Genomic DNA, 12,005 nt, shown 5'->3' with positions numbered 1-12,005 from the left:
TCTGGACCTTGCAATGAAAAAAAGCTTGATTCTTTCATTTTAGTGGTAGATAGCAAATCCAAACCTAGGACACCGCGAAGTACTACAAAATCAGAGTCGTCAGCAAGGAGTGTTACTCCTGAGAAAACACCGACTCGTGGAGGACCTGGTTCGGGTACAAGGGGAAGAAGATTTAATGAAAAGGGGTCGGTTATGTCCATACGAGGTAGAGGTGGAATGAGTACCAGGGGTCGTGTCATGAACGATAGACGTGATACCATGTTAAGGTAATAGAAGATTTTTTTACATTACACTGCATATATTATTGTGCATGTTTAGCAGAGTGGTTAAGAAGCTTATATTGATAAAATAATAGGCACCAATTTGCTATATTAAGCCTCCCACATTTATGACCATGATGACTGATGGCAATTTTTGAATGTCTGGTAAATCGTAAATACAGAGCCCACCCTTTCATGACGAAAACAAATCTTTCATGACAGTTGGTAACAAGGGCAGTTGTTACTGTTCTTGTGAGAAAAATTACAGTAAGCATTATGTTCCCTTGATGGTGGTAGTGTCAGCTACACTGTTAAGTATAGTTTGCAAACCCCAGAAGTAGATACAGTAGTCCCCCTCTTGAACGGCCCCCCTGACCAAAGGCCACCCGCTCCTTACAGCCAGAATCCATTGGCACCGACGAGTTTGTGTTCAAAAGTACACCTCACGAAAGGCCACCCGGCTAACATGACCAGCAGCCAGCAAATTAGTGCAATAATATAAAATTTACCCCTCACACATGGCCGCATTTTATTTTAATATGTATCCAGAACCAGTATTTTATTCATAATGTGTGTTGAGTAATCCGATTTCTGTTTCCTGATGTCAGGTTTTCGTTACTGAAATAGTGTTGACTAATGTACATGTACCACTAAGGTTAATATTATATCATTTATGCCTCATGAGAAGCCACATTTATTCCATAAAGCCAGGAAAGACTCAAATTTTAATCCATACAAAAGGGTAAGTACTTGTAATCCAATTAGACATACTGCTGTGTTATCATAAGCTGTCCGGTTTAGTCACTCTGATAACTGTTAAGATTACAATTATTGAACATTGGTAACAGCTGAAAAGTGGCAGTATCGATGTACATACACAAGTCAGCAGTAAAATGGTTTGATAGCCTTTATGACTTCCCTTAGTAAGATGTTGAGCTTGTTCACTTGATAATTAGTGGCTATTACTACTGACAATAATTGTAAAAATTACAAATCTTAACAGCCACGAGGTCAGATCTGTGTGATGTTAATGGTACATATCGAAGCCGTTTTGGCTTCTCTCACTTAGTGTAAAGAAATGTATAAAAACATTGGGGTACCAGACTGTGACTAATGAATCATGTGACAAGATCACTTCCTTTAAAAGCACGGCAATTTGTTTAGATGCATAAAAAATTGTTTTATCAGTATTGTAGTTGGCAACATGAATAACTTACTGCAAAAAGATCAACATGTCAATGAGGAAAAAAAAAATTCTCAGTTTAGAAGAGAAAGTGAAAGTAATTCAACTGACCGGGGGTGGTGGGGGTGGTCGAGGATCCTTGTAGAAAACTGATGTCAGAAAGACTCAGATAAACAGTATCATGAAAGATAAGGAAACAATTCTGCAGAAGTGGGAAGGTGAAATGGATGGCAAAAGGAAGATTGTTTGAGCCATGTGTTTGTATCCTGATTTGAATGACAAGAAAAAGCAACAATTTTGTCAGTTGAATTGGGATATGATGACTTTACCGCAAGTAACGGATGGTTGACCAGATTTCAAGTGCAACACAATATTAAGTGTTCTGTCCTTAGTGGAGAATCAGCTGATGTTAATAATGAAGTTGTTGAAGATTGGAACAAAAGACTAAGCGATATATGCAGGATATTTTTAATTGTGATGAAACTGGTTTGTTTTTAGACTCTTACCAACAAAGTGACAGATGATGTGATCTAAAACATACTTATAGGTTTAAAACTATCAATGGTTATTCATAACATTCTTTTGAAAATGATGAAACAGTTTGTTTTACATTTATTTCACAACATGCATGTGATTTTTTAATGAAAATTTAAAATGTTTTAGAATTAAATGTACTTGTGACTTTCTTCGTATGTATTTACTATTCGCATTTGTCATCCCCCTCTAGAAAGGCCACCCTCATTATAAGGCCACTTCCCTGCTGCATTAGGGGTGGCCTTATAAGAGGGGGACTACTGTACATGATTTTGTTTTAAATGAGCATTGCCGCTGTGATACACCGTTTTCTATCCTTGATACTTTGCAGCTACGACTGGCATAAATGCCAACCATTATGCTTTTACATTTTTTTCCACCAAATTGTTTTACGCTAGACTAGTATTTGGAACTTGCATTTTTTTGGTACATTAAAAAATATGTAAATAATGCTGAAAATGTAGTTTTGTAATTTTTATTATCATCTCATTAATTACACTCTTGAGAATATTTTTTAAATGATGACTGCTTCATAAGAATAACGTTAAGAGTACTTTCTTTATTTACTATTTGTTGCAACTGTATATGACCCATTTCCAAGAAAACAGATGGGTTTCTTCAAATGTGGACTGTGCCTAACAGGTTCATTTTATTGACAAGCTAGCCAGTTAGTGAAGCACTTTACGGTGCAAGTTTTGGATGCTATATTACAGAAAATGTTAGAGTAGATGGATCTTTGCAACTTTAAAACATGTCAGATCAGAAAAAGGAATAAATCAACACCTATTTACAAACTTTAACATGATCTTCATTAGTACAAATTAACATAGATCACATTGCACTAAAGCAGCATGCATCAGTAATTTATGTTTGTAACACGTTTAAAGGGGCCCCGGGTGGTCTAAAGCGCTCTCTGTTACGGATCACTGCCATCTCACCTCTGTCTGCGTGGGTTCGAGTCCAGGATTCGGCTAATGTGGGTATGTGAGAAAGCTTGCCAGTAGCTTCTCATAGGTCGGTGGTTCTTCCCGGGGGTTTCCCGGGTTCTTTCTCCACCATTAATACTGGCCGCCATACATAGCCTATCGTGTGCTGAAAAATGGCGTTAAACCCCACAACAACAACAACAACAACAAACTTTAAGTGACGAAAGAGCATAATTTTGGTGTAAAAAGTGTAGTCTTTATACTATATGGCAGAATTACAGCATGTATGAAGAAGATACATATTTTGTACTAAACTGTTTCTGCAGCTGATCAAAATTCTTGTTTCAAATGCAAAATCCATATTGAAAAGAACCAGAGTATAAATAAAATATGCTGAAATTTTTATATAATCAGCACTCATTTCAACTAGTCCACATGTGTAACTTGCACAGAATGACCATTAACTGGAATTCTGTAACAATCATGGTAAGGTGCTCAAGAGTGCTGTATTACATTACTCGTATTATTCTTTTAATATACCTGGGGGACTGCTCCGGTGGCCTAGTGGTTAGAGTGTTTGCTGCTGATGTGGGAGGTCACAGGTTCGAACCCTGGCTGAGTCATATCAGAGAATTATAAAAATGGTACATGCAGCTGCCTCAATTGCTGCTCAGAATTAAGATATTAGCATTAGGACTGGTCGGCCTGGGGTGGGGACACAATTGCTACATGTCTGCAACATGATGCCCCAGTGCTAGACATCACAATAAACTGCCACACTGTAGACATTGTAGTGATATGACTGAAAAATTTGTAAAGCTATGATTTCTGATTATTTCAGTTTGAAAATTCATATTGCTAGTCATGCTGCTTTGAGAGTTACCACTTGACAATCGGACAAAACAGTTTATTTCATTTGACAGAGTCAATTATTTTGATCTAACTTGCAAGATATTGTGGTTCTTGACTTTTCTGAAATGGCCTTGGAAAAGTCATCAAATTTGTTTAGTATGCAGGGACCCTGGTGTCAGTGTGATGTCCGATGAAGCCACAGTGGCTGTCTTGAAAATTTTGCTATCTCTACTCTTCCTGAATAGAAAGTCGGATCAATGTGGGTTCTCACCAGAAGACTTCTTGAGATGTCTAGTTGGTCCTGAATGGCAGACATCTTGAAAAGCTTGTGATTGTTGTTCTTAAATAGATGCTCATATAAACATAGGGTTTTCATTACATGTCTCGATGATATCTTTTTGGTCCTCAGAACATCCTTTGCTGTTTCTGCTGGACAAAAATGTGCTTCTGATATATGTCTGAGTAGTAACTCACAAAAACAGTGCACATTGTTTCCTGGAAATTTCTCACAAAGTAACGGCAATTAATTCATACAATTTCTTTGAATAGATTCATTGTATAATTGTCAGAAGTAGAGAATGAAAAATAAATTTGGTCATTATTTAATAGTCATTATGGTTTTAGCGTACCTATTGGAATACATTTAGGGTATGATCCATAAGATTGATCTTGTGAATGCTTGGTCTTGAGAATCTTGTCTGTACTTCTCATGTGTCTTGTTTGTCCAAAATTAAAATGGTACTGCTCAGATGTCTTGTAAATTTAAGTATCACAGCTTCTTCAGATGGAATGGGCATATCAGTATTGGGTTTTCACTTAAAAAGTTGTGATATCTAGTTCATTGTCAAAGAATATGGTGCTGATCTGACATCTGATGTGTCTACTGCAATGAGCATCTTGATATCTTGATAAAGCTACAACTTCTAGATGATTTGTCGTATTGTGCTTTCACCTTGTGATGCTTAGTTCAGGGTCTGTAGAGGACCTTCAAGGCCTTGAAAATTCAAAATAGTGTGTCTGGGTACCTTGGAAAGCCTTGATTTTCTTGAAACCAAATAAAATTAATAGTTTTCTTTTTACAGAATTAAATAAAAGAAAAAGGGAAGAAGAAAAAAAAAGAAATCTCTTGCTAAGTTTGTGCCAGAATGGAAAACTTTTCCACAACTGGTTTTAATTTGAATCATTTTCTTTGACATGTCTGGCTGCCAATTCCAACTTTGGTGGCGAGATGAAGAAAAATATAAAGTATGGATTATGCAATCTTTCTTGGAGAGCTGTAAATTGCCAGAAAGATATTGATTTGTGTGCAGTGGGAGAGAGTGCCCCATGGTCACATGAAGTTATCAAAAAAAGCTCTCGTAATGGCACTAAAACAAAAAAATCTTAAGCATGAAATCATTTTTGATGAAAGAGGTATGTCTGTGAACACATTAAAGTTTTAAAATACACTATATAGTCTTGATTATGAAATTAGTTCAATCCGGTTCTGTTTTGGGATTGAGTGGAAATAGGGGACATGATAAGTGCAATGAACACAATAAATCTACAAATGTAGAATACAGCTGAGCTGAGAGAAATATTAATATATTTAATATGAAATAGTTTAAAATATCCATACACTGCTATTAAATAAGCAATAATATAAAAAAAGTATCTTTACTTTTTTTGTTTATGGGGATGAGTGAAGAAGAAAGTGAGGTACTGAAAAAGACATTGAGACAATGAAAGCTGCTGCTGATGACTATGCAGAGATCCATAGGAAAATTTCCTTTATATTGACATCAAAATAATTTAAGAAAAGTGAAAAGGACAAAATCACTGAACTTGGAACACTTGGAAAACAGCTTCATGACAAGCTACAAGAACTAAAAAAATATTTTGGATATTGTAAATAGTGTAGTGTAGACACTGTAAAATGATCTTTGCTCAGTGACTACATTATTCTAATGCCCAAATGTAGGATATTTGATATTAATGGGAAAGATATCAATGATTATACTATTGACTGTTTTTTAGTTTGTTTTTTTTAAAATAAAAAAAATAAATTAGCAAGAAATGTTCCTCGTATGGAGTAATGGCACATATTAACTTGTTAACAAAATTTCATTTATGTATCCTTTAAAATTAATGTAATAATGCACCTTCAAAAACATGATTTTAAACCTTGGAAAGAAAGAAAAAACTTGAAAACTTTGAATGAAATAGGCTACTAACCCTGTTAGTTTGTCCTAAATGGAAATGGTATAATTCTTATATTTAGTATGACTACAGTGAAAGATATCTTGAAAATCTTCTTTCTTCTCCAGAAGAGAAAATCATATTCACATGTGGTTTTCATTGGAATACTTCTGATAATGTCTTGTTGGTCCTGAATGCAAATGGTACCATTCTCACATTCAGTATATTCTCGCACTACAGCATCAAGTGTGAAAATCTTGTTATTGCTGAAGAATATCAGAGATGGTTTAATAGCTTGGCAGTTACAAGGAAGAAAATTCTTATCCAGAGTCGCTGGAATTTTTTTTGACCAGTAGAGTGTCATTTCCTTTGAGGGACTCTTTGTTTTGTTATGTATATTTGATTTGATTTAATTGTTTGTTTGTTATTTCTATATAAAAAAAAATTTAAATTCCATTACATGCTCTTTGTAATGTAGTTTTATTTACTGGATTTGATATTTTCCAGAAATTCAGTTCATTTTTTCGAAATCCAAATATTAGAACCTTGTATCAATTGCTCGCCTAGTTCCTGACCTTGATTCAGAATCAGTAAGAGTTGGAGTAAACAACTTTTTTAAATTATTTTTTTATATTCTTTCTTAGTATGGGATTTATAGAGGGAAATCAGGGCTGTACTTGGAGAACATGACTTTAGAAATGTTATTTTGAAATACTGGTTTTACCAGAATTGCGCAATAGCCAGATTTAATAGTGATGTTTTGAGAAAATATTTCATTTGGGCTTTTTAACACTTAGACATCAAGGTGGGTTTTGTTTTTGTTGTGACCAGTTCGAGTTGAAATTCTGTTTTATGGAATTATTAATTCTTTTCCCTGGATTGAAATTTTATTCGGAATTCAAAACCGGAATATTATTTTCTGTGGTTCAGCAAAGAACTTTTTACACTTCAGTACTATACCGACTACAGTATACACCATTGCCTTCCATTTTGGATTTTTTGTTGGGACGCTTACTCAAATTCTTCTGATTTTTAATTCTTGGATTGTTTTTTATTTGATTCTTAAAACCTCAAGTACTTTTTCTCATTTTTACCTTGTTTTTCTGGGGAAATTATTTGTTAAATTTTACAAAGCTTGTGGTCTTCACTTTTTTCTTGTTACTGTTTATGAGAGCCTAAACATGTAACAGTTTAATTTGTATTCATTCTGGTTGTAAAATAACTGAGTGAACTTTGTTCCATCCTTAGACGTGCAACAGCCATGAGGAATGTCGGTTTTAACCCAGTGGAGGAGGGCACCGTGAACCCAATAATGATGAGAAAAATGATGGAGATGAATCAGATGCAGCAAATGAATCAGATGCAGCAGATGATGATGGTCGGCAACAGAAGGAGGAGGATGGACCAAGACATGGAGATGCAGGAAGAAATGGCCCCACGCATAACTCCAGTACGCTGGGGTGGGGTTGGGGTGTCTGGTGGTTTACAGGTTTTTATCCTGGTCTTATGAATATAGTGGAACTTGTAAATAATAGTTGTTAATGTTTGGGGGTTTAGAAAAGAACGGATTCAAGTTCCGAAAAAGTAGAATACTCTTTGTACATGTAGCACTGTATGAGTAGCCGTAGGGCTTACCATTTAGGCAGTTTTCAATGAAATGTTTTGATAATTAAGGGTTTTGTTGAACTCACCTTAGCAAAAGATTGACATGGCAATCACTTTGGCAGCATCTTCAATTCAAGGAATAAATTATAAATGAAGCATTGAGAACAAACTGGCTTCACAATCAGATTTGCACTTTTCATTATTTTAATGACATTCCCTCATTTCCTGTTTTTATTAAACTGGCATAATTGCTACTGCTATAAGACTGTAAGCCATTTCGATTTCACAAGATTTGAAAAATGTATTGCATGCTTTCCATTTAGCTGTTTAGGCAATGTACTAGTAAAAAAAATTGTTGATTTTCAAATATTGAAGTTTAGTAATAAATATCATGAAATATTGAGATTATTGTCCTTCAGAACTTGTTAGACCTGGCATATAATTGCCGTCAAAAAACATTTTTCTTGTAAATCTTATCAAGGTATAGTGGAAAGATTGTAGTTTGCTGATTCCTAGCAAAACTTAAAGTAGCTGCTTCCTTTGCTATTACTTTATGTGGAATTGCTCATGAACTCATGGTAAATTCTTTACTGTGGGACATCTGACTATACAGAATAATAGAAATGACCATTCCATATGGGTTTTGGCACATATGCTAACAAGCGCATTTTTTGGTCACTAAAAGTTTCTTTGACTGCCCAGGACACTTGCAGTTTGCTTGGGAAACTACAGGTGTGCTTTCAGGGAACCATACTTTTCAACTGATTAAAACAAAACTAATCTTAATTGAGCAACTTTTAAAAATCTAAATTACTATATATAAAAAAAAAACCATGTATTAATTTTAGGGACTGCCACTGTGACATTGATCTTTATTTTTTATTTTTGGCAGCAGATAGTTTTCTCTATGGTACCTGTATAATGCGTTAAAAGGACCCCTCAAAATAATGTTTTTGCAGTTTGTTTCAGACTAATTCGTTCACCCCAATAGAAATGCACAGGCTGCCATAGAAGCACAAGAGAATCAATTTTATTGGCTGACAGCAATGTCTTGCTGATTTTGATAGCTTTGGTACCATTCAAGAGCACATGATCATGGATAGGAAACTTGAAATGAAATTTTGAGTGAAAACTGTATTTATTTCCATAGCATACCTGGAGGAACAAATTTAAATGTGAGTGTCCAAAACAGATTTTAGATGGGGATATTGCTCAGTTAAGAGGAATTCAGATTTCAGAAAAGAAGGTAAAATTGGTGTGAGGACTGCAGTTATTTGTATCCTTAAAAGATCTACGTTTTGTAGTTGTAGAGGTTTCATTTTCTCTTTTTTTTCCTTATATATTTTAAATGTAGGTCTTGATGGTATCAATTTGAAAATATAGCTGTTAAGAATTTTTGTTTTCTTTGAAAATTCAGTGCCAGATGCTAAATGAGAGAACTGTCAGTGTTTCATATGAGGCTGCATTATAAGTTTGTGAGATCAATGATAAATTTACAGTTCTGATGAGTATTTATGTGCAGTTGGTATGCATACATGAAATTTAAATGATCATATGGAATATTGGTTAATGGTGGATAACTGTAGGTTTTAATGAAGAAATAATTAGGAATTGTCTCTAGTTGTTTTGCAACACCCTCTTCCCAGCTTTAATACAGACTTCTACAGCAAGTATCTTAATTAGTACATGGCTAGCCTACCTGCTCAATACAATGCTGCATGAACAAGCACAATTGAACTATGTTTGTGAACAGTCTTCTGTAGAACATAAAAAGATTTGAAACGCAAATAATTGGGAACATAGTGTTTGTTGTGTCATTTAAATGTGGCTTTTGAATACCTATTAGAAAGCCATTGCGTTAGAGGCCTAAGCTTAGGTTTGAGTGTTTGGTAGTGTCATGTTTTCTTGTTAGTGTGGGTTTTGCAGACCAGATAATTTGTTACACGAGGACTGAGCAAGTCCTTTTAATTATGCTATGTATTCAGTTTATTGATATTTGAGTTATTGATAGTTGTATCATGCTTTTATGACTGTCTTGATCATGTTTGAATCTGTGTTTTAAACTTTGCCTTTAAACATGTTTTTCATTTTCATTTCAGCAAGCATTCAGAGCAGAAAGGTAGGATGTTATTTTACACATTGCTTGTTGTATACGTTTTCTGTATTAGTTTTAACTGTATTGCACAGGTAATTTCTTAAATCACTAGACACCATATTGTTTTCCCTTTGGAAAATATTTTTTATGTTAAATTTGCACCCAGTATAACAATGAAATGAATAAAAATGATTACACCTTTAAAACTGTTTGAAAGTACTTGATTAAAGCTATCTGAGGCTTTACTGAGCCATGGTTGTAAGTGGGTTTCTATGGACTTACCCACTGGTGAGTGCACTCTTACCAGTACAGTTAATCACTTTGACCCATATTGCTTTACTGAATGCTTGGTAAAATTGTGTTCATATTTATAAGTGGCTGAGTGGTCTAAAGCGCTCACTGTTAGGATCACTGTCATCTCACCTCTATCTGCATGTGTTCGAGCCTAGTGCTTGGCCTATTTAACAGAATGCAAACCTTGTTCATTATCTCTCATTTTACTAAATTTGCAGCTTTAAAATGAAATTGAATTAAAAATTGGTAATTTGATAAAACGAGCAATCAATGGCAATTTTATAATAATTGTCAAACTGTCTTTAGCATCAGTCATAATGGTACCCTAATCCTGACTTATCACTGGCACCAGCAGATAAGGGTATGCATTGCCATGCCCAAGTGATCCCATTTATACTGCTATGCATACTGTCAAACATGAGACAGAATCTCCACTTCAAGTTTCTGGCATTGCTCTAGCAATACCACAGTAACTTTGCTTCAGGTGAAAGTCATAATAAAGCGAGCAGTGGATAAGTACAAATAACCTGAGTTAATTAGTTGATTTCAGTAGTAAAATAATCTTAACAATGGAAAATAGTCTTTAGTTTACTTTGTCATCATTGCTATAACAAAAAGTATCATTGCAATAGAAGTGAAACTGCTCTAGGGCTTTAGTAATGGGAATAACATAGTTTGTAATGGGGGATTATACAGTTCCATATCTCAACCAAGTATGGGATCAGACCATTGATTTCATTTGTAATGTTGGATCTCAGTAAATGGCTACATCAATTTCACTAAGACAAGTTGTTGTTATGGGGTTTAACGCCATTTCTCAGCGCATGGTAGGCTATGTATGGCAGCCAATATTAATGGTGGAGGAAGAACCCGTGAAGAACCACCGACCCATGAGAAGCTACTGGCAAGCTTTCTCACATACCCACATTGGCCGAATCCTAGACTCAAACCCACGCAGACAGGTGAGATGGCAGTGATCTGTAACGGAGAGTGCTTTAGACCGCTCGGTCACTCGGTGCCCCCACAAAGATGATAAAGAAAAGGTGAAGTTGTTTCAATTTGGATTATGATTTGGGGTGATAACTATAGGTATATACATACCAATTCTTGAAAGCATCTGATTCCATTTGCATAATATGTAGTGCCATTTATCCTTTGTAAACTGCAAAGTTGTGCTGTGAGGTAGATATGTAATGACAGTAGCTGATTTCTTTGGGTCCTGGTTGGCCAAGTGGTCTTAACTGATCACTGACATCTCACCTATTGTTTGCATGGGTTTGAGTCTTGTGCCAATGCAGGTATGTGAGCATGCTTGCCAGTAGCTTCCTGTTGGTTGGTGGTTCTTTCTCCACTAGCTATAGTGGCTGCAATGCATAGCCTATCCTGCACTGAAAAATGGCATGAAACCACAAGCAACTGATTTCTTTGCCCCAGGATCAACAGAAACTTGTAACAACATCAAAGAATTGCACGAAAGCTGAAACTTAACAATGATAGATGACTATAATGCTGAAGTGACATTAAATTGCAGGCTTTAGCTTCTCCCACGCAGAACATGGTCAGAGGCATCGTAGAGAAGAATCCTAAAGTAAAGATGTTTATTTATTTGGTATATTGTGCTAAGAACTTGTAAAATAGACCATGCAAATATGATCTAATTTATTATGAATATGACCTATTATGATCACCCCAGTCAGTTAAAGTGTGCTAAATGGCTCTCTTTTTTTTGTCAATCTTGCCTGAAACACTGAACTTGCTGACATCTTGGAACACGCATCATAATTTCAAAGAAAGATGTTCTTGTGCTATGGGGTCTAGGCGATATTGTCTTTTGATGTGGCTGTGTTATTATGTGCCTAATGTCCCATTGATTTTCAAAATGGAGACTTTGTTGATAAAATGTTCATTCCTTTTTATAGCACTTGACAGTTGGGTGTTGAGTCTGCCTTGGTGAAAGTGTGACACTGCAATCTTTTCTGCATTGTTTTGCATGTACTTCCATACCAAATTTTATCTCAGTATTAAAATATGCATAAACCTCTCTATTCAAGTTGACTTTAAAAAAATGCAGGCATGAC

General features: G+C 35.3%; 1 protein-coding gene across 4 annotated transcripts in view; it reads left to right on the top strand.

Annotated features, from left to right (window-relative positions):
• LOC149803522 (uncharacterized) overlaps positions 1-12,005 on the top strand; it is an 88,772-nt gene that overhangs the window by 27,754 nt on the left and 49,013 nt on the right. For 2 of the 4 annotated variants that reach the window (XM_089953281.1, XM_089953279.1), the window contains exons 8-10: positions 44-266; positions 7,182-7,383; positions 9,638-9,657. In XM_089953281.1, coding sequence (XP_089809407.1) covers positions 44-266; positions 7,182-7,383; positions 9,638-9,657 — 445 coding nt within the window. Of the gene's footprint in view, positions 1-43; positions 267-7,181; positions 7,423-9,637; positions 9,658-12,005 lie in introns of all 4 variants that reach the window. The other 2 variants (XM_089953280.1, XM_089953276.1) reach the window with 1 other exon arrangement.

This window comes from Sinohyriopsis cumingii, chromosome 3 (genome assembly GCF_028554795.1).
Source record: "Sinohyriopsis cumingii isolate HCF-2022 chromosome 3, ASM2855479v2, whole genome shotgun sequence".
NCBI lineage: Eukaryota > Metazoa > Mollusca > Bivalvia > Unionida > Unionidae > Sinohyriopsis > Sinohyriopsis cumingii.
Note: the sequence above shows the minus strand (reverse complement) of the source record. Positions and strands in the feature narration are given on the sequence as shown.